General features: G+C 42.1%; 1 protein-coding gene across 1 annotated transcript; it reads left to right on the top strand.

Moving 5' to 3' along the window:
* The first annotated feature begins 1,897 nt into the window (after positions 1-1,897).
* On the top strand, positions 1,898-3,828 carry LOC135527553 (MICOS complex subunit MIC10-like). The gene is made up of 4 exons (XM_064956050.1): positions 1,898-2,042; positions 2,644-2,691; positions 3,340-3,446; positions 3,613-3,828. The coding sequence occupies exons 1-4, from the start codon at positions 1,979-1,981 to the stop codon at positions 3,619-3,621; spliced, it is 228 nt and encodes a 75-aa protein (XP_064812122.1). The 5' UTR covers positions 1,898-1,978; the 3' UTR covers positions 3,622-3,828.
* Positions 3,829-24,049: the final 20,221 nt, after the last annotated feature.

Here is a 24,049-nt window from a genome sequence, read left to right as displayed (position 1 = left end):
AGGTCAGTAGGTCACATGACCAAGGAGCTATTGAAATGTTAAAGTTTGAAAAATGAATGTATAAATGTGATGTGGTCATCCTGTCTGGGTTGGCACCCCCCCTAGTGTTGTGCCATGGCGGAGATCTTTGCGGGCTATACTCAGCTTTGTCTCAGGATGGTAAGTTGGTGGTTGAAGATATCCCTCTAGTGGTGTGGGGGCTGTGCTTTGGCAAAGTGGGTGGGGTTATATCCTTCCTGTTTGGCCCTGTCCGGGGGTGTCCTCGGGTGGGGCCACAGTGTCTCCTGACCCCTCCTGTCTCAGCCTCCAGTATTTATGCTGCAGTAGTTTATGTGTCGGGGGGCTGGGGTCAGTTTGTTATATCTGGAGTACTTCTCCTGTCCAATTCGGTGTCCTGTGTGAATCTAAGTGTGCGTTCTCTAATTCTCTCCTTCTCTCTCTCGGAGGACCTGAGCCCTAGGACCATGCCCCAGGACTACCTGACATGATGACTCCTTGCTGTCCCCAGTCCACCTGGCCGTGCCGCTGCTCCAGTTTCAACTGTTCTACCTTATTATTATTCGACCATGCTGGTCATTTATGAACATTTGAACATCTTGGCCATGTTCTGTTATAATCTCCACCCGGCACAGCCGGAAGAGGACTGGCCATCCCACATAATGCTCTCTCTAATTCTCTTTCTTTCTCTCTCTCGGAGGACATGAGCCCTAGGACCATGCCCCAGGACTACCTGACATGATGACTCCTTGCTGTCCCCAGTCCACCTGGCCGTGCTGCTGCTCCAGTTTCAACTGTTCTGCCTTATTATTATTCGACCATGCTGGCCATTTATGAACATTTGAACATCTTGGCCATGTTCTGTTATAATCTCTACCCGGCACAGCCAGAAGAGGACTGGCCACCCCACATAGCCTGGTTCCTCTCTAGGTTTCTTCCCAGGTTTTGGCCTTTCTAGTGAGTTTTTCCTAACCACCGTGCTTCTACACCTGCATTGCTTGCTGTTTGGGGTTTTAGGCTGGGTTTCTGTACAGCACTTTGAGATATCAGCTGATGTACGAAGGGCTATATAAATAAATTTGATTTGATTTGATAAACATGTGAGATGAAAATGGACAAACGAAAGGGTGTGCAATGTGTAGGCCCACTGAGTGTACATTCTGAACCTTGTTTGAAGTCAGTAGGTCACATGACCAAAGAGCTATTGAAATTCAAAAATGTAAATAAATAATTTAAAATAGTGTGAGATGTAAATCGACAAAGAACCAGTTTTGAACATTTTTGGACTAATTGAAATTTGAAAAATTTGTCACTATGTTGATGGTCCCTAACTGCTGTTGGTCGATGTAAGGAAAACTCCAGGCAAATATCTGTCGAATATCCATTCTGAAACTGTCTTTACCTCAGTGATTTGTGTTGGGACTAGATCTTGTGGAAGGATCACTTAAATTAATTCTGCATTGACATATCCAGCCCAAAGCAGGAGTTTAAAAAAATGACTTCTGTAGTGGCCAAAGTTCCAGATCTTCTCTTTAATAAGTACATTTGATTTGAGGCTCAAATGATTTGAGGTTTTATAATGCAACAGTTGTATTTGACACTGTCATCTCATAAAACTGTCTTGTTATTGTTGCAAAAAGTGAGCTGTAATTTATTCAATGTGTTGATAAGCAAATGTATTAATGTTTAATAAATAGTAAACAAATTCCTCAAACTGTTTATTTTACAGCAAAAGGAAATGCTGACATTGCAAGATATGGGCCACCTGCTTGATGGATAGATTTGGTGAAAATGTCCCTTTAATCGGGATGCCGCTAAGACTTCTGGTCTTGGCTATAAAATTAGCTTTGAATTTCCCAGTTCAGTCGCTAGATGGAGTATTATGTTCCTCTTCAATTAAAACGAGCTATCGCGAGATCTAGATAACGGCTCCGAAATCCAAGGACTGCATTTGACATTTTTAGCCATCAAAAAGCTAAACATGTCTGAAAAGGAACTGGGGAAAAAGCTGGATCGATGCCTCGCAGATAGCGCCGTTAAACTTGGTAAATAACTCAATTTGTTCCAGAACGTTAGCTATAGTCTGCTTTGCCAGATAATACAACTAAAAGTAACATGTCAGTATTAGCTAGCTATCACTTACTGCTAGCTACTGAGCTAGTTAGAAGGTCTGCTAAGGACGAGTAGTAGTAGTAGGTGGTGGTAGCAGCAGCAGCCAGCCAGCCATACTATTCTCGTAATCTAGCTAATGTTAACTGTTACGGTGTCAGTTAGTCATTTACAATCACTGTCAGTCCAGTTAGCCACATAGCTAGCGTGCAAGATGTGAATAACATATTTTGGTAGCCAGCAAACATTGTTGCTGCTACTACATAGTTATAACCTGTCAGTGTATGTCCAAAGGGGGGTAGGGCATAGAGGCATAAGATGTCTCAAGCCATTGGATATTCGTTTACATTTTCTAGGTAAATGTGTTAAAGGTATGATACTTTGGCATTATACAATGCTTTCATCGTGTATCCTTTTTGATGTGCATTGGTGGGGACAAGATGGCTAGCTACATCTCTGCCAGTACAGGTTCTGGCCCCATATTTCCTGTCTCAGTTCTGTTACCTGAACATTTCTCCCTATGTTACTTGTTTTAAGGTGCTGGTCTGGGCTTAGGAATTGTGTTTTCTGTGGTATTCTTCAAACGTGAGTACTTTCACTGTTCACAGGATTGTTAACAATGGCCAGAGATAAACATTCTTTATGGGGTGCAGACTGATGATGCAAAATATGGAATATTTGCAGTGGAGCAGCCATTGTGGCCTTGACTATTTCACACTACTGACCTGAACCGAACCAAGCCAAGCCAGGTTGCATTGTGCTGGCCTGTTTGTGCATCAACCACAATTCCTGCAACTCTGCTGGAAAGGAGCATACTCAGCCCTGACCAGATGCATGTTAGTTACATAGCTAGCACATTAAATTTGCATCTAGGGAGGCTCTTTTGATGTTGTGAACACGTTAAGTCATTAATGAAGGGGGTTGTGCTTTTACATTGGTTGGTTCTCTGTGTGTTTGGTCTATCGCAATTAGTGCGATAGCCCAAAACTGTGTGCATTAAGTCAATTAACATGGAACTCAACAGGAGTTTAAAAAAATTGTGGCCAGACCATTTGGAACATAAGCTCTCACTTGACCACGTGGTCTTAGTTTCCAGTCTAGGAAAGGACCATGTGAAAAGAAAATATCTGCACACAGCATTGTTTAGGTCTTCACGGTAGTGTGACTCAGACATTTCTGTGAGTAAATGTATTTTCAAGAGAAAATAACTTGGACAAATTTTGCTTTCCTCAGGACACACCTGGCCAGTTGCCTTTGGCTTAGGAATGGGACTTGGCATGGCATACACAAACTGCCAGAATGATTTGAGAGCACCATATCTAATTCAGAGAAACATTAAGGTCAGTATAAGAATCCATGCACATTTTGTATTGAGGATGTGTTACTAATGCCAAATATGTTGGACCTACATTCTGCTCAATATCGTACATTGTTCTTGCATAATGTACTGAGATGTAATTCAAAATGAAAATTTAATCCCTTTTATCTTCACTATTTTCCTCACAGGAGCAGTAGCCAAACGTCAGTGAAGGAGTGTCTGTCACGTTTTTGTGATGCGTCGCATTTTGCACTGACCTTCAGCCAGACTAATTTCCTTCTGCGGGTTGACCCTTCCATATGTATTAGTATAATTTATATGTGCCTGAACAGGACAGTCTGTCTTTATTTAGATAAAGTAATCATAAAATAAAGACAATTGAGATTGTGTGTGTTTTTAAAACAGCTTATTAGATGTGTAGTGTTTTATCTTCCATTTCACTCTTTGATACAGTTAAAGTTGGAAGTTTACATACACCTTAGCCAAATACATTTAAACTCAGTTTTTCACAATTCCTGACATTTAATCCTAATAAAAATTCCCTGTTTTAGGTCAGTTAGGATCATATTATTTTAAGAATGTGAAATGTCAGAATAATAGTAGTGATTTATTTCAGCTTTTATTTTTTTCATCACATTCCCAGTGGGTCAGAAGTTTACATACACTCAATTAGTATTTGGTAGCAATGCCTTTAAATTGTTGAACTTGGGTCAGTCGTTTCGGGTAGCCTTCCACAAACTTCCCACAATACGTTGGGTGAATTTGGGTCCATTCCTCCTGACAGAGCTGGTGTAACCGAGTCAGGTTTATAGGCCAACTTGCTCGCACACGCCTTTTCAGTTCTGCCCACACATTTTCTATAGGATTGAGGTCAGGGCTTTGTGATGGCCACTCCAATACCTTGACTTTGTTGTCCTTAAGCCATTTTGCCACAACTTTGGAAGTGTGCTTGGGGTCATTGTCCATTTGGAAGACCAAGCTTTAACTTTGATGTCTTGAGATGTTGCTTCAATAACTCCACATAATCTACCTCAGGGTGCCATCTATTTTGTGAAGTGCACCAGTCCCTCTTGCAAAGCACCCCCACAACATGATGCTGCCACCCCCGTGCTTCACGGTTGGGTTGGTGTTCTTCGGCTTGCAAGCCCCCCCCCCCCCTTTTCCTCCAAAATTAATGATGGTCATCATGGCCAAGCAGTTTGATTTTTTTGTTTCATCAGACCAGAGGACATTTCTCCAAAAAGTATGATCTTTATCCCCATGTGCAGTTGCAAATCGTAGTCTGGCTTTTTTTATGGCGGCTTTGGAGTAATGGCTTCTTCCGTGTTGAGCAGCCTTTAAGGTTATGTCTATATAGGACTCGGTTTACTGTGGATATAGATACTTTTGTACCTGTTTCCTCCAGCATCTTCACAAGGTTCTTTGCTGTTCTGGGATTGATTTGCACTTTTCACATCAAAGTGCGTTCATCTCTAGGAGACAGAACATGTCCTGAGCGGTATGAAATAACTCTGAAGTACCTTCAGGCGTCAAGGTATTGGAGTGGACATCAAAGCCTTCACCTCAATCCTATAGAAAATTTGTGGGCAGAACTGGAAAAGCGTGTGCGAGCTAGGAGGCCTGCAGACCGTACTCAGTTCCACCAGCTCTGTCAGGAGGAATGGGCCCAAATTCACCCAACTTACTGTGGGAAGCTTGTGGAAGGCTACCCAAAACATTTGACCCAAGTTAAATAATTTAAAGGCAATGCTACCAAATACTAATTGAGTGTGTAAACTTCTGACCCACTGGGAATGTCATGAAAGAAAAGCCGAATTCATTCTCTATTTCACATTCTTAAAATAACGTGATCCTAACTGACCTAAGGGAATTTTTACTAGGATTAAATGTCAGGAATTGTGAAAAACTGAGTTTAAATGTATTTGGCTAAGGTGTATGTAGACTTCCGACTTCAACCATGCCAGCTTAATTTCATGACCAAGATTGATAGCTGTGCCATGTAAATTGAGATTTGATGTACCGATTGTATGGTGTATTAGCTGGGATTTTATATATGTATCTACAGTGGGGAGAACAAGTATTTGATACTGATTTTTGCAGGTTTTCCTACTTACAAAGCATGTAGAGGTCAGTAATTTTTATCATAGGTGCACTTCAACTGTGAGAGACGGAATCTAAAACAAAAATCCAGAAATCACATTATGATTTTTAAGTAACTCATTTGCATTTTATTGCATGACATAAGTATTTGATACATCAGAAAAGCAGAACTTAATATTTGGTACAGAAACTTGTTTGCAATTACAGAGATCATACGTTTCCTGTAGTTCTTGACCAGGTTTGCACACACACTGCAGCAGGGATTTTGGCCCACTCCTCCATACCCTTCAGGTTTCGGGGCTGTCGCTGGGCAATACGGACTTTCAGCTCCCTCCAAAGATTTTCTATTGGGTTCAGGTCTGGAGACTGGCTAGGCCACTCCATCCAGGACCTTGAGATGCTTCTTACGGAGCCAATCCTTAGTTGCCCTGGCTGTGTGTTTCGGGTCGTTGTCATGCTGGAAGACCCAGCCACGACCCATCTTCAATGTTCTTACTGAGGGAAGGAGGTTGTTGGCCAAGATCTCGCGATAGATGGCCCCATCCATCCTCCCCTCAATATGGTGCAGTCGTCCTGTCCCCTTTGCAGAAAAGCATCCCCAAAGAATGATGTTTCCACCTCCATGCTTCACGGTTGGGATGGTGATCTTGGGGTTGTACTCATCCTTCTTTCTCCAAACACAGCAAATGGAGTTTAGACCAAAAAGCTATTTTTGTCTTATCAGACCACATGACCTTCTACCATTCCACCTCTGGATCATCCAGATGGTCATTGGCAAACTTCAGACGGGCCTGGACATGCGCTGGCTTCAGCCCCAGACCGAGGGTGATTGACAGTCGTCACGTAGATTAGGCCAGAAGGCTATACTGGAAAATCTAACCTCTATCAAAGTAGAAAGATGACAGAGCTGCAAAAGTTATTCTGTGCAAGGGTGTTTAGTTACAAAGTGATTCCGGAACAAAAACGACAGTACTGCCATCAAACATATACTATATGGGCCAGATATAAACTGCTACCCCATCCACAGCGCAATCCAAAATGCCTCTCCATGAACTGAAAGAAAGGCTCCCTTTGTAGGGCGAGCCCCTCCCCTCAGAACAATTAACACTAATTAATTAAGCAATTACCTAGTCAAACCTACATTTTCCATTTACCTAAACAAACTAACTAAAGTATATACATTGCAACACGTTTATGAAACAATATCACAACATTTACAAAATTACATCACTACTGACGGTGTCTTTCAATATGTCCATTTACATGAATGAACCATTCGGGACAGGTACTACAAAGTCAGCCCAATTCCCTGAGCTCGGGTCCTTATCCAGCATACCTGGAAGCTACGGAGAGAGAGAGAGAGAAACAGAACAAACAAACAACGCGCTTATCCACAACATAGATAAGTATAATAAATATTGCTTATATTAAATATGAACACTGACAAGTGTGAAATGTATGTAGACAGAAGCTAATTTGTGTGTCGACCCACATTGTTCACTTATAACAGAGCAGGGAGGAGTGATGAATGTGTGCCCGCGGCAAGTGACGGACTTTAAGTCACAGTCATCTTGAACTTCTTCCATTTTTTAATAATTGCGCCAACAGTTGTTGCCTTCTCACCAAGCTGCTTGCCTATTGTCCTGTAGCCCATCCAAGCTTTGTGCAGGTCTACAATTAAATCCCTGATGTCCTTACACAGCTCTCTGGTCTTGGCCATTGTGGAGAGGATTGAGTGTGTGGACAGGTGTCTTTTATACAGGTAACGAGTTAAAACAGGTGCAGTTAATACAGGTAATGAGTGGAGAACAGGAGGGCTTCTTGAAGATAAACTAACAGGTCTGTGAGAGCCAGAATTCTTACTGGTTGGTAGGTGATCAAATACTTATGTCATACGGATTTTCTGGATTTTTGTTTTCGATTCCGCCTCTCACAGTTGACGTGTACCTTTGATAAAAAATTACAGACCTCTACATGCTTTGTAAGTAGGAAAACCTGCAAAATCGGCAGTGTATCAAATACTTGTTCTCCCCACTGTATGTATATATATATATATATATATATATATATATATTGCTCAAAAAAATAGTTGTGTGTAAGCACAACCCCCACCTGTGGACGTCGGGCCCTCATACCACCCTCATGGAGTCTGTTTCTGACCGTTTGAGCAGACACATGCACGCCTGCTGGAGGTCATTTTGCAGGGCTCTGGCAGTGCTCCTCCTTGCACAAAGGCGGGGGTAGCCATCCTGCTGCTGGGTTGTTGCCCTCCTACGGCCTCCTCCACGTCTCCTGATGTACTGGCCTGTCTCCTGGTACCGCCTCCATGCTCTGGACACTACGCTGACAGACACAGCAAACCTTCTTGCCACAGCTCGCATTGATGTGCCATCCTGGATGAGCTGCACTACCTGAGTCACTTGTGTGGGTTGTAGACTCCGTCTCATGCTACCACTAGAGTGAAAGCACCGCCAGCATTCAAAAGTGACCAAAACATCAGCCAGGAAGCATAGGAACTGAGAAGTGGTCTGTAGTCACCACCTGCAGAACCACTCCTTTATTGGGGGTGTCTTGCTAATTGCCTATAATTTCCACCTGTTGTCTATTCCATTTCCACAACAGCATGTGAAATGTATTGTCAATCACTGTTGCTTCCTAAGTGGACAGTTTGATTTCACAGAAGTGTGATTGACTTGGAGTTACATTGTGTTGTTTAAGTGTTCCCTTTATTTTTTTGAGCAGTGTATGTACACACACACACACAGTGGCAAGAAACAGTATGTCAACCTTTTGGAAATACCTGGATTTCTGCATAAATTGGAAACAATTTGATCTGCTCTTCATCTAGGTCATAACCATTAGACAAACACCATCTGTTTAAACTAACACACAAACAATTATACATTTCCATGTCTTTATTGAACACACTGTAAACATTCACAGTGCTGGGTGGGAAAAGTATGTGAACCCTTGAATTTAGTAACTGGTTGACCCTCCTTTGGCAGAAATAACCTCAACTAAACGTTTTCTGTAGTTGCGGATCAGACCTGCACAACAGTCAGGAGGAATTTTGGACCATTCCACTTGACAACTTTTTCAATTCAGCAATATTCTTTGGATGTCTGGTGTGAACCACTCTCTTGAGGTCATGCCACAGCATCTCAATCGGGTTGAGGTCAGTACTTTGATTGGGCCACTCCAGAAGGCATATTTCCTTCTCTTGTTGATTTACTTTGTGTTTTTGGTCGTTGTCCTGTTGCTTCACCCAACTTCTTTTGAGCTTCAATTGACGGAAAGATAACCTTATATTCTCCTTCAAAATGTCTTGATACGCTTGGTAATTCATTTTTCCGTCGACGATAGCAAGCTGTTCAGGCTCTAATGGAGCAAAGCAGCCCCAAACCATGACGCTCCCTCCACCATACTTTACAGTTGGGGTGAAGTTATGTTGGCGTGCTGTGCCTTTTTTTTCTCCACACATAGTGTTGTGTGTTCCTTCCAACCAACTCAACTGTCGTTTCATCTGTCCACAGAATATTTTGGAACATCCAGGTGCACTTTTGCCAACTTATTTTTGGACAGCAGTGGCTTCTTCCGTGGTGTCCTCCCATGAACACCATTCTTGTTTAGTGTTTTACGTATCGTAGACTCGTTAAGAGATGTTAGCATGTTCCAGAGATTTCTGTAAATCTTTAGCTGACCCTCTAGGATTCTTCTTAACCTCATTGAACATTCTGCACTGTGCTCTTGCATTCATCTTTGCAGGACGGCCACTCCCAGGGAGCGTAGCAATAGTGCTGAAATTTCTCTGTTTATAGACAATTTGTCTTTCCGTGGACTGATGAACATCAAGGCTTTTAGAGATACTTTTGTAACCCTTTCCAGCTTTAAGTAAGTCACATTCTTAATCTTAAGTCTTCTGAGATCGCTTTTGTTTGAGACATGCTTCATATCAGGCAATGCTTCTTGTGAATAGCAAACTCAAATTTTGTGAATGTTTTTATAGGGCAAGGCAGCTCTAATCAACATCTCCAATCTCATCTCATTGATTGGACTCCAGGTTAGCTGACTCCTGACTCCAATTAACTTTTGGAGAAGTCATTAGCCTCTGGGTTCACATACTTTTTCCAAACTACACTGTGAATGTTTAAATGATGTATTCAATATAGACAAGAAAAATACAATTTGTGTTATTAGTTTAAGCATACTGTTTGTCTATAGTTGTGACTTAGATGAAAATCAGATCAAATTTCATGGCCAATTTATGCAGATATCCAGGTAATTCCAAATGGTTCACATACTTTTTCTTGCCACTCAACCAGTCAAATGTTTGGACACCTACTTATTCCAGGGTTTTTCTTTTATTACTATTTTCCTATTTTCTATACAGTACAATAATAGTTAAGACATCAAAAGCGTTCTCCTGGCATCCGCCAAACCCAGATTCGTCCGTCGAACTGCCAGATGGTGAACCATGATTCATCACTCCAGGGAAAGCGTTTCCACTGCTTCAGAGTCCAATGGCAGCAAGCTTTACACCACTCCTGCCGACGCTTGGCATTCCACATGGTAATCTTAGGCTTGTGTGCGACTGCTTGGCCATGGAAACCCATTTCATGAAGCTCCTGATGAATAGTTATGCTGACGTTGCTTCCAGAGGCGGTTTGGAACTCGGTAGTGAGTGTTGCAACATAGAATAGACTATTTGTTTTACTCGCTTCAGCACTCAGCAGTCCCGTTCTGTGAGCTTTGTGTGGCCTACATTTTTAAGACAAAGTTCCAAAACAGAATTGGTTTTCAGTTGTTGTGTGTACATGGACAACACAAGCATTCAGCAATCTGCTAATTTTGACATTGATGAAACATTTGATCTCAATTCAGTTTTCTTTTCCCAAAACTATAATCTATTTATGAACAGAGTGGACTAAGGTTTTGTAGACTTTACCCTTTGCCAAAGTTGAAAAAAAATGTTGTTTAGAAGGAGTGCAAGGGCAAATTTAATTTTTGCACACACACTTCAGAGTTGGCGTTCCCTAACAGAAACCTGCAAATACATGCTATGAAACTGTTTCATAAGTTGTTTTTTTAATCTGTTTTTTTAAATCAAATTTTACTGCTTGCATCAGTTACTTGATGTGGAATAAACTTCCATGTAGTCATGGCTCTATGTAGTACTGTGCTCTTCCCATTGTCTGTAATGGACTTGGAGAATGTGAAGAGATGTCTTGTGGGGTATTCATGCGTGTCTGAGCTGTGTGCCAGTAGTTTAGATAGACAGCTCGGTGCATTTAGCATGTCAATACCTCTCATAAATACAAGTAGTGATGAAGTAAATCTCTCCTCCACTTTGAGCCAGGAGAGATTGACATGCATATTATTAATATTTGCTCTCTGTGCTGCCCTGTTCTAAGCCAATTGCAATTTTCCAAAGTCATTTTTTGTGGCACCTGACCACACGACTGAACAGTAGTCAAGGTGTGACAACTTGCTCAATTTCCACATTATTTATTACAAGATTTAGTTGAGGTTTAGGGTTTAGTGAATGATTTTTCCCAAATACAATGCTTTTAGTTTTAGGGATAACTTATTCCTTGCCACCCACTCTGAAACCAACTGCAGCTCTTTGTTAAGTGTTGCAGTCATTTCAGTAACTGTAGTAGCTGACATGTATAGTGTTGAGTCATCCGCATACATAGACACTCTGGCTTTACTCAAAGTCAGTGGCATGTTAGTAAAAATGGAAAAAAGCAAGGGGCCTAAACAGCTACCCAGGGGAATTCCTGATTCTACCTGGATTATGTTTGAGAGGATTCCATTAAAGAACACCCTCTGTGTTCTGTTAGACAAGTAGCTCTTTATCCACATTAAAGCAGGGAGTGTGAAGCCACAACAAGTTTTTCCAGCAGCAGACTATGATCAATAATGTTAAAAGCTGCACTGAAGTCTAACAAGACAGCCCCCACTATCATTTTATCATCCATTTCTCAGCAAATCATAAGTAATTTGTGTAAGTGCTGTGCTTGTTGAGTGACCTTCCCTATACGTGTGCTGAAATTCTGTTGTCAATTTGTTTACTGTGAAATAGCATTGTATCTGGTCAAACACATTTTTTTCCAGAAGTTTACTAAGGATTGGTAACAGGCTTATTGGTCGGCTATTTGAGCCAGTAAAGGGGGCTTTACTGTTCTTAGGAAGCGGAATGACTTTAGCTTCCCTCCAGGCCTGAGGGCACACACTTTCTAGTAGGCTTAAATTGAAGATGTGACAAATAGGAGTGGCAATATCGTCTGCTATTATCCTCATTAATTTTCCATCCAGATTGTCAGACCCCGGTGGCTTGTCGTTGTTGATAGACAACAATAACTTTTTCACCTCTTCCACACTGACTTTACAGAATTCAAAAGTACAATTCTCGTCTTTCATAATTTGGTCTGAGATACTTGGATGTGTAGTGTCAGCATTTGTTGGTGGCATGTCACCCCTAAGTTTGCTTATTTTGCCAATGAAAAAGTCATTAAAGTAGTTGGCAATATCAGTGGGCTTTGTGATGAATTTTTTCATTCCACCTTTATTTAACCAGGTAGGCCAGTTGAGAACAAGTTCTCATTTACAACTACGACCTGGCCAAGATGAAGCAAAGCAGTGCGACAAAAACAACAACAACACAGAGTTACACATAAACAAACGTACAGTCAGTAACACAATAGAAAAATCTATGTACAGTGTGTGCAAATGTAGAAGATTAGGGAGGTAACGCAAAAATAGGCCATAAAGGCGAAATAATTACAATTTAGCATGAAAGTGCCATCTGATTCAATGAATGATGGAGCCGAGTTGACTTTTTTCCCCAAAATGTAATTTAAGGTTCCCCAAAGCTTTTTACTATCATTCTTTATAGAAATTATCTTTGTTTCAGAGTATAGTTTATTTTAATTTAGTTTAGTCACATGATTTCTTAATATGCAGTACGTTTGCCAATAAATTGGGCTGCCAGACTTATTTGCCATACCTTTCGCCTCATCCCTCTCAATCATACTATATTTCAGTTCCTCATCAATCCAAGGGGATTTAACAGTTTTTACAGTAATTTTCTCAATGGGTGAGTGCTTATTAGTAACTGGAATAAGCAATTTCATAAAAGTACAGCTTCTGGTTGCTCCTCATTACACACCACAGACCAGCAATATTCTTTACATCATCAACATATGAATCACTACAGCACTATGAATCACTGGTTGAGCTCCGTTGGAGAGTTTCCTACCAACATGATGTGAAAAGCTATAATATTCCATGCTTTTCAAAAACTTGTCTGATGAGTGATATAAGTATACTACAGTCTAAATACTGTAGTATTCCCATATGTATATACTATTCACTGTAGTGTTTTTGCTGACATGACTATTATATTGCAGTAACACCTGCTGATTAGGGTTAGCTAAAATGGCACAACTACCAGACTACGCCAGTTACTGTTTAATGAGGGGAACACCTCAACCAGAACATAAGACAGGTTCGTGACAGGCCACCTATTGAGTTGGGTCAACAGTTCTGAGCAATGTATTGGTCCAGACAACACCTTAGCAAAAATATTATATTTTTATTACAATTTTAACATTAAGTATTTTAGGCAGGTTCTGGACTCATTAAATGGAAACAGCACCTAGGCAGATACAGTATAAAGAACAAGCAATGTTTATTAAAGCTTGGAAGATTAGGTTTGCTTGTTTGACACCGATAAATAACACACATTAATAAGAATACACCAAAATGACTTTAGATCTGTTTCTTCCACTAGATGGCTTCCTGAAATACAACACTGCATTTACAGAGAATCAGCTAAACAGGTTCACAATATGACCAAAAACAGGTACAAACAATACTGTACTTCTGGTTAAGTCCAACAAAACAGCCCCCACTATCATTTTATCATCCATTTCTCTCAGCAAATCATCAGTAATTTGTGTAAGTGCTGTGCTTGTTGAGTGACCTACCCTATAAGTGTGCTGAAATTCCAGGGTATTGGGTTTGATACCTGGTACCACCCATGCTTAAAATGTATGCACGCATGACTGCTAAATGGCATGTATTATAAATCAAAAGAAAAACATTTGGAAATACTCTGAGTGCAAAATAAATACAAACCATCATAAATTGTCATGCCAGCATGATGAATCCAGCAAGCATCCCGACCACAGTGCATTAGATTACTTCCTCACATCAAAGATTTTGTCTGAGGTCACTGACCAGCTGGAGGGTCAACCTGGCAGGGTCAACCCTGCAGCTCCCTGTGGGACATCAACACTACAAAATAGCACATGTAATCATGGAGTAACCCAAAAAGTGCATTTCAAAAATGTATTTCATATTTTAGGTTCTTCAAAGTAGTCACCCTTTGCTTTGATGACAGCTTTGCAAACACTTTGAATTCTCTAAACGAGCTTGACCTGGAATGCTTTAATAACAGTCTTGAAGGAGTTCCTACATATGCTGAGCACTTGTTGGCTGCTTTTCCTTCACTCTGCTCCAACTCATCCCAAACCATCTCAATTGGGTTGAAGTAGGGTGATTGTGGAGGGCAGGTCATCTGATGCAGCAGTCCATCACTCTCCTTCTTGGTCAAATAGACCTTATACAACCTGGAGGTGTGTGAAAAACAAATGATAGTCCCTCTAAGCACAAACCAAATGGGATGGTATATCGCTGCAAAATGCTGTAGTAGCCATGCTGGTTAAGTGTGCCTTGAATTCTAAATAAATCACAGACAGTTTCACCAGCAAAGCACCATCACACCTCCTCCTTCATGGTGGGAACCACACATGCAGAGATGATACATTCACCAACTCTGTCTCACAAAGACATGGCGGTTGGAACCAAAAATCAATCATTTGGACTTCCACTGATGTCCACTGGTCTAATGTCCATTGCTTGTGTTTCTTGGCCCAATATTGGTGTCCTTTTAGTAGTGGTTTCTTTGCAGCATTTATTTGGGCTGCAATCTGAGTTGCAGTTAACTAATGAACGTATCCTCTGTAGCAAAGGTAACTCTGGGTCTTCCCTCCTGTGGCAGCCCTCACGAGAGCCAGTTTCATCATAGCGCAATTTGACCATGAAGGCCTGATTCACTCAGTCTCCTCTGAATAGTTGATTTTGAGATGTCTGTTACTTGAACTCTGTGAAGCATTTATTGGAGCTGCAATCGGAGGTGCAGTTAATTGCCGATTTCTGAGGCTGGTAACTAATGAACTCATCCTCTGCATCAGAGGTACTCTGTCTCTTCCTTTCCTGTGGTTGTCCTCATTGAGAGACAGTTTCATTATAGCACTTACTGGGTTTTTTGACTGCACTTGAAGAAACTTTCTAAGTTCTTAATTTTCTGGATTGACATGGACTTCTTCTGTACACCACCCCTACCTTGTCACAACACAACTGATTGGCTCAAACACATTAAGATGGAAAGAATTTCCACAAATGTACTTTTAACAAGGCACACCTGTTAATTGAAATGCATTCCAGGTGACTACCTCATCAAATCAAATAATACAAATGTGATCACATACACATGGTTAGCAGATGTTAATGCGAGTGTAGCGAAATGCTTGTGCTTCTAGTTCCAACCATGCAGTAATATCTAACAAGTAATCTAACAATTTCACAACAACTATCTTATACACACACAAGTGTAAAGGAATGAATAAGAATATGTACATATAAATATATGGATCAGTGATGGCCGAACGGCATAGGCAAGATGCAGTAGATGGTATAGAGTACAGTATATACAAATAAGATGAGTCATGTAGGGTATGTAAACAATATAAAGTGGAATTGTTTAAAGTGACTAGTGATACATTTATTACATCCAATTTTTTATTATTAAGTGGCTAGAGATTTGGGTCAGTATGTTGGCAGCAACCACTCAATGTTAGTGATGGCTGTTTAACAGGGGCGGCAGGGTAGCCTAGTGGTTAGAGCGTTGGACTAGTAACCGGAAGGTTGCAAGTTCAAATCCCCGAGCTGACAAGGTACAAATCTGTTGTTCTGCCCCTGAACCCACTGTTCCTAGGCTGTGGGTTAACATTTAAAAAAAAATAAAAGGTAAAATAAAAAACTGATGGCCTTGATATGGAAGCTGTTTTTCAGTCTCTCGGTCCCAGCTTTGATGCATATGTACTGACCTCGCCTTCTGGATGATAGCGGTGTGAACAGGCAGTGGCTCGGGTGGTTGTTGTCCTTGATGATCATAATGGCCTTCCTGTGACATCGGGTGGTGTAGAAGGGCAGGTAGTTTGCCCCCGGTGATGCGTAGTGCAGCCTTACGGTTGTGGGCAGAGCAGTTGCCATACCAGCCCGACAGGATGCTCTCGATTGTGCATCTGTGAAAGTTTGAGTCTTTTTGGTGACAAGCCAAATTTCTTCAGCTGCCTGAGGTTGAAGAGGCGCTGTTGCGCCTTCTTCACCAATCTGTCTGTGTGGGTGGACAAATTCAGTCCGTGATGTGTACGCCGATGAACTTAAAACTTTCCACCTTCTCCACTACTGTCCTGTGGATGGGGGGGGGGGGGTGTTCCCTCTGCTGTTTCCTGAAGTCCTCGATCATCTCCTCTGTTTTGTTGACGTTGAGTGTGAGGTTATTTTCCTGACACCACACTCCGAGGGCCCTCACCTCCACCCTGTAGGACATTTCGTCATTGTTGGTAATCAAGCCTACCACTGTAGTGTCGTCTGCAAACTTCATGATTGAGTTGGTTGAGTTGGAGGTGGTTGAGATTAATTTAAAATGGACCTACACACAATAAAAGTAGAATTGTGTTTTTCTAAATGTTTACAAATGTAATTAAAAAGGAAAAGCTGAATATCTTGAGTCAATAAGTATTCAACCCCTTTATGTCAAGCCTACATAAGTTCAGGAGTAAAACATTGCTTAACAAGTCACATAAATTGCATAGACTCACTGTGTCACATCTGCTCCTGCTACACCCCCTAGTGGACATCCAGTGTCTCCTTAACCTGCAGCCATTCCCCTAGTTCTCTCCCTCTTCTTTTCTGTGTGTGTGTGTGTGTGTGTGGTTGGAGACAGGTGTGTTGGAGTCAGAGCAGTTCCCCACCAGCTGCAACCTGTTCCATAATCAATACCTCTACAAATACTCAGTTCTACCACTTACACTCTGCCAGATCGTAATTCAAATCTCCATTCAGTCAGTCATGCTTCGAGCATTTAAGATCCTGCTGTGCCTATTTCCTTGCCTGACGCTGTTTCTCCTCTCACTGCAGTTTTGCCGCTCTGACGCTGGTTCCTGTCTCCTGTTCCACATCTCACCACCCTGCTACCCTGTTCTGGATTCAACTCTTCATCACTCCCTTGGATTCCCCTCCAGACCTGTTTACCCTGTCTCAACCCAGCTCACTCCAACCTCAGCCTCCTCATCTGGTTTCCTACAACTCATCCAAGCTTCCCTGGATATGCATTTCATCTCTCCCGGTGTTACAATATCTTGGTTCATTCATCCCGGTTTCCTGGTCTGAGTCTGCTCTTGGGTTCCCCTGTGCTGCTCCGCTTAACACTGTGTACAATAATCTCTTTTAACATGATTTTTGAATGACTACTTCCTCTCTGTACCCAACACATACAGATAATTGTAAGATCCCTCCGTCGATCAAACACACTTTCAACCGCAAAGATCAGGGAGGTTTTTCCAATACCTCGCAAAGAAGGGCACTTATTGGTAGATGAGGGAAAAAAGCAGACATTGAATATCCCTTTAAGCTTGGTGAAGATACAGGTGTCCTTCCTAACTCAGTTGCCGGAGAGGAAGAAAACCACTCAGGGATTTCACCATGAGTGACTTTGAAACAGTTAGTTTAATTCCTGTGATAGAACAATGTTGATCCGTCATGAGTTTAGTTACTTAACAATAATAACCTAATTAACAAAGTGAAAAGGAGGAAGCCTGGAAAGACAAAATATTCCTAAATGTTACGCATGCCTCTATGAAGAGGGAACACAACACCCTGCTACAACTAAACTCTCCGTGAAGTGAAAGAGGTATGGACTAAAGGCGTGAGTAAGGATGACAACAGGCAGAATGTGGTACCGTTTACAAGGACTTTATTCATTTACACGGTAATATGGGGAAAAGGAGCTGGACAGAACCAAAGCAAAGAAAGTCAATCTCAAAGCCCCCCCTCTCCTATCTTACCTGCCTAACCAATACTTACCAAATTTAGCACCACCTGGTGCCCTAACCAAAATACAGGGGTGGTCCGCCCAGGTCTTACCTAGTGTGCCTAGACAGTGTATATGCTACGGGTATATTTATGCCCGCAGGTCTCTTGCCTAAGCACTCCCTAGGTGCCTTCCCCTTCCCCCCTGGGAACAAATGAAACAGGAGAACAAATAATTTCTCAAACTAAGAAACAAAGGACATCAAATAAGCTCTATCTGAGCAACAAACTCACAGAACATACCAACTGCTACCAACATGGTAAATTATCCACAGCCATCAGCCTCCTCTCTCAGCAATGACCTCTCTCAGCAATGACCTCTCACATTCAATCTCTCTGCAATGACCTCCCATCAATGATCCTCTCTCCTGAACAGACCACTGGCTTTATATATAGCTTCAGAAGGAATAGGTAATCGGAGACAGCTGCGTCTTGACGAGGGGGCGGGGTCAGCTCTCCAATTAGCAATGGAGTCAACCAATCAGCTGCTTGAGGGATTTCAGGAAGCCATTTTCTGAAATAAACACATGCAAATACACAAACTGGGGAACGTAACACGCCCACCACAAAAATTGCAAACCTAGTTTTGCAATAACAAAAGCCACTAATGGTGTCATGAGAAGCCCATTTCCGCATCAAAACTCCTGCTTCCATGAAGTAGGCGGTCTCTCTTTTAGCTTCCTCAATGGAAATTACCAGAGCAAAACACTTGCGAAGACTGGTGTCTTCTTTTTGACATTCAATCACCTTCTCGGGGGTGACAGACAAAAGAATGTCATGTAATTGGGGCGCGATTTCGTTTTCCCCTGCCTTAGTATTTACGGGAGTAAAAACTGTCGACATTGCATAAGGCATACTCGGTGCATTGTCTTCTACCTCAACATTCTCAAAAATGGAACTAGCCAAATCCACCACATCTCCTAGCTTGCGAGATTGTGCCCTCGTTAAACACACAAGCAGAAAAAACATGTGGAAATGCTTGAACCAATTTCTCATCTGTAGTTCTAATTTCTGGGTTGTCTACTACCTCTAACACAGGAGTGACATTACCACCAGCAATATCATTCCCTAGTAGCAATGTAACTCCTGATACTGGCAGTGTAGACACTACACCAACACGGAAACGTCCTGATACCAAGTCTGACACTAAGTGGACCCAGTGTAATGGTACAGGTACGGTTTGTCTCTCTATCCCCTGTAATATGACATGCGAGCCACAATACGTTTCAGGAGACCAGGGTAAAGCATCAGTAACGATTACTGACTGCACCGCCCCGGTGTCTCGATTTGGATTTGGATAGGCTTTTGATCAGCTTGTTCTCCTGTTAAGGAAACACAACCGGCAGAGATAAACGGAGCATAGACAGGATCCAGTTTCTCAAATGCTGAATCAATAACTCGATCTAATGGACGAGCCAAAGACTTGACTAAACCCAAACTTTTAATTTTGGGGGACGGTGACTGGGACTGTTGCGGTTTATTGTTCAAAACTGGGCAGTCCGCAATCACGCGACCCTTTTGGTGACAGTAAAAACATTCTCAGATTGAGGGATTTCAGGAAGTCATTTCCTGAAATAAACACATGCAAGTACACAAACTACAACACAAACTGGGGAACGTAACACTAAACATGCATCCTGTTTGCAACAAGGCACTAAAGTAATACTGCAAAAAAATGTGACAAAGAAGTGAGCTTTCTGTCCTGAATAAGTGTTATGTTTGAAGCAAATCCAATACAACATATTACTGAGTACCACTCTCCATATCTTCAAGCATAGTGGTGGATGCATTATGTTATGGGTATGGACTGGAAAATTTTTCAGGGAGCTAGGCACAGGCAAAATCCTACTGGAAAACCTGGTTCTGTCTGCTTTCCACCAGACACTGGGAGATAAATTAACTTTTCGACAAAAACGACAAAAACCTAAAACACAAAGCCAAATCGACATTGGAGTTGCTTACCAAAAAGTCAGTGAAAGTTCCTGAGTGGCCGAGTTAGTCTTGACTTAAATCTACGCCAAGACCTGAAAATGACAACCAACTTGACAGAGCTTTAAGAATTTTGAAAAGAATAATGGACAAATGTTGCACAATCCAGAAAGTTCTTATAGATTTACCCAGAAAGACTCACAGCTTTAATCGATGCCAATATGGATCCCAGCCGGCGACCCAAAAAAAACGATTTCGTAAAAGGGGGAAACAAAGCGGTCTTTTGGTCAGACTCCGGAGACGGGCACATCGTGCACCACTCCCTAACATTCTTCTTGCCAATGTCCAGTCTCTTGAAAACAAGGTTGATGAAATCCGAGCAAGGGTAGCATCCCAGAGGGACATCAGAGATAACGTTCTTTGCTTCACGGAAACATGGCTCACTGGAGAGACGCTATCGGAGTCGGTGCAGCCAGCTGGTTTCTCCATGCATCACGCCGACAGAAACAAACATCTTTCTGGAAGGAAGAGGGGCGGGGGCTTATGCTTCATGGTTAACGAGATGTGGTGTGGCCACAACAACATACAGGAACTCAAGTCCTTCTGTTCACCTGATTTAGATTTCCTCACAATCAAATGTCGACCGCATTATCTACCTAGGGAATTCTCTTCGATTATAATCACAGCCGTATATATTCCCCCCCAAGCAGACACATCGATGGCTCTGAACAACTTTATTTGACTCTTTGCAAACTGGAATCCATATATCCTGAGGCTGCATTCATTGTAGCTGGGGATTTTAACAAGGCTAATCTGAAAACAATACTCCCTAAATTGTATCAGCATATCGATTGTGCAACCAGGGCTGGAAAAACCTTGGATCATTGCTATTCTAACTTCCGTGACGCATATAAGGCCCTGCCCCACTCTCCTTTCGGAAAAGCTGAATACGACTCCATTTGGTTGATCCCTGCCTACAGACAGAAACTAAAACAAGAAGCTCCCGCGCTGAGGTCTGTTCAACGCTGGTCCGACCAATCTGATTCCACACTGTAAGACTGCTTCCATCACGTGGACTGGGATATGTTTCGTATTGCATCAAACAATAACATTGACGAATACGCTGATTCGGTGAGCGAGTTCATTAGAACGTGCGTTGAAGATGTCGTTCCCATAGCAACGATTAAAACATTCCCAAACCAGAAACCGTGGATTGATGGCAGCATTCGCGTGAACTGAAAGCGCGAAGCACTGCTTTTAATCAGGGCAAGGTGACCGGAAACATGACCGAATACAAACAGTGCAGCTATTCCCTCCGCAAGGCAATCAAACAAGCTAAGCGTCAGTATAGATACAAAGTAGAATCTCAATTCAACGGCTCAGACACACGAGGTATGTGGCAGGGTCTACAGTCAGTCACGGATTACAAAAAGAAAACCAGCCCCGTCACGGACAAGGATGTCTTGCTCCCAGGCAGACTAAATAACTTTTTTGCCCGCTTTGAGGACAATACAGTGCCACTGACACGTCCCGCAACCAAAACATGCGGACTCTCCTTCACTGCAGCCGACGTGAGGAAAACATTTAAAATAGTCAACCCTCGCAAGGCTGCAGGCCCAGACGGCATCCCCAGCCGCGCCCTCAGAGCATGCGCAGACCAGCTGGCTGGTGTGTTTACGGACATATTCAATCAATCCCTATCGCAGTCTGTTGTTCCCACATGCTTCAAGAGGGCCACCATTGTTCCTGTTCCCAAGAAAGCTAAGGTAACTGAGCTAAATGACTACCGCCCCGTAGCATTCACTTCCGTCATCATGAAGTGCTTTGAGAGACTAGTCAAGGACCATATCATCTCCACCCTACCTGACACCCTAGACCCACTCCAATTTGCTTACCGCCCAAATAGGTCCACAGACGATGCAATCTCAACCACACTGCACACTGCCCTAACCCATCTGGACAAGAGGAATACCTATGTGAGAATGCTGTTCATTGACTACAGCTTGGCATTTAACCCCATAGTGCCCTCCAAGCTCGTCATCAAGCTCGACCCTGGGTCTCGACCCCGCCCTGTGCAACTGGGTACTGGACTTCCTGACGGGCCACCCCCAGGTGGTGAGGGTAGGCAACAACATCTCCACCCCGCTGATCCTCAACACTGGGGCCCCACAAGGGTGCATTCTGAGCCCTCTCCTGTACTCCCTGTTCACCCACGACTGCGCGGCCACGCACGCCTCCAACTCAATCATCAAGTTTGCGGACGACACAACAGTGGTAGGCTTGATTACCAACAACGACGAGACAGCCTACAGGGAGGAGGTGAGGGCCCTCGGAGTGTGGTGTCAGGAAAATAACCTCACACTCAACGTCAACAAAACTAAGGAGATGATTGTGGACTTCAGGAAACAGCAGAGGGAACACCCCCCGATCCACATCGATGGAACAGTAGTGGAGAGGGTAGTAAGTTTTAAGTTCCTCGGCGTACACATCACAGACAAACTGAATTGGTCCACCCACACAGACAGCATTGTGAAGAAGGCGCAGCAGCGCCTCTTCAACCTCAGGAGGCTGAAGAAATTCGGCTTGTCACCAAAAGCACTCACAAAATTCTACAGATGCACAATCGAGAGCATCCTGTCGGGCTGTATCACCGCTTGGTACGGCAACTGCTCCACCCACAACCGTAAGGCTCTCCAGAGGGTAGTGAGGTCTGCACAACGCATCACTGGGGGCAAACTACCTGCCCTCCAGGACACTTACACCACCCGATGTCACAGGAAGGCCATAAAGATCATCAAGGACAACAACCACCTGAGCCAATACCTGTTCACCCCGCTATCATCCAGAAGGCGAGGTCAGTACAGGTGCATCAAAGCTGGGACCGAGAGACTGAAAAACAGCTTCTATCTCAAGGCCATCAGACTGTTAAACAGCCACCACTGACATTGAGTGGCTGCTGCCAACACACTGACTCAACTCCAGCCATTTTAATAATGGGAATTGATGGGAAATTATGTAAAATATATCACTAGCCACTTTAAACAATGCTACCTAATATAATGTTTACATACCCTACATTATTCATCTCATATGTATATGTATATACTGTACTCTATATAATCTACTGCAATTTATGTAATACATGTATCACTAGCCACTTTAACTATGCCACTTTGTTTACATACTCATCTCATATGTATATACTGTACTCAATACCATCTACTGTATCTTGCCTATGCCGCTCTGTACCATCACTCATTCATATATCTTTATGTACAAATTCTTTATCCCCTTACACTTGTGTCTATAAGGTAGTAGTTTTGGAATTGTTAGCTAGATTACTCGTTGGTTATTACTGCATTGTCGGAACTAGAAGCACAAGCATTTTCGCTATACTCGCATTAACATCTGCTCACCATGTGTATGTGACAAATAAAATTTTATTTGATTCAAAAGGTGATTCTACAAAATATTGGCTCAGGGGTGTGAATACTAACATAAATGTAATATTTTTGTATTTCATTTTCAATAAATTTGCACAAAAATAAAAAACTTTTTCATTATGGGGTATTATGTGTAGATGGCTGATCAAAATAATATATTTAATCCAGGCTGTAACACAACAAAATGTGGATTAAGTCAATGGGTATGAACACTTTGTATTACTTTTCCCAAGTGGCAATAAGTGACATCTCAATAAAGCTAACTATAGGCCTATAGGCCATTAACACATAAATGGCTCCTAACCTCCCATGCATAGGCTACTTTCTGTCCTGAACACTAAAACTAAATAAAATAATAACATTTTTTTTATTAAACTGAAACGAAATCAAAACTAGTAAATCAAGGCGGAAATTGAACTGAAACTAAACTGAATTTAAAATAAAATATAAAAACAAGTAAAAATAAATACTAATTAAATCACAAAACTATAATAACTTTGCCTCAAATCTCGTTAAAAAAATACCATTCCATAGAGTTATATAGAGGGCACACCTGCGACGAGTGCCCTCCGGCCTCACATGGCCATAGAGATGGGTAGAGGGCACATCTGCCACATCATCGAGCATTGAATTCTGTACAAAGATTCGAAACCAACTGGCAGTTCCTTTTGGCTTTACCAGTATGAATCATCAACAATCATCATAAAACGAATAATACAGTCATGGCCAAAAGTTTTGAGAATGACACAAATGTAGATTTTCACAAAGTTTGCTGCTTCAGTGTCTAGATATTTTTGTCAGATGTTAATATGGAATACTGAAGAATAATTACAAGCATTTCATAAGTGTCAAAGGCTTTTATTGACAATTACATGAAGTTGATGCAAAGAGTCAATATTTGCAGTGTTGACCCTTCTATTTCAAGACCTCT

Source organism: Oncorhynchus masou, chromosome 33 (assembly GCF_036934945.1).
Source record: "Oncorhynchus masou masou isolate Uvic2021 chromosome 33, UVic_Omas_1.1, whole genome shotgun sequence".
NCBI classification, from domain to species: Eukaryota; Metazoa; Chordata; class Actinopteri; order Salmoniformes; family Salmonidae; genus Oncorhynchus; species Oncorhynchus masou.
The sequence above is the reverse complement of the archived record's forward strand: the minus strand, read 5'-3'. Positions and strand labels throughout refer to the sequence as shown.

Excerpts from the sequence above, each read along its gene's own strand:
- LOC135527553 (XM_064956050.1), top strand. The coding sequence starts at position 1,979 with ATGTCTGAAAAGGAACTGGGGAAAAAGCTGGATCGATGCCTCGCAGAT. Across the intron at positions 2,043-2,643 it reads AGATAGCGCCGTTAAACTTG|GTGCTGGTCTGGGCTTAGGA; the intron begins GTAAATAACTCA and ends ACTTGTTTTAAG. Across the intron at positions 2,692-3,339 it reads TTCTGTGGTATTCTTCAAAC|GACACACCTGGCCAGTTGCC; the intron begins GTGAGTACTTTC and ends TGCTTTCCTCAG.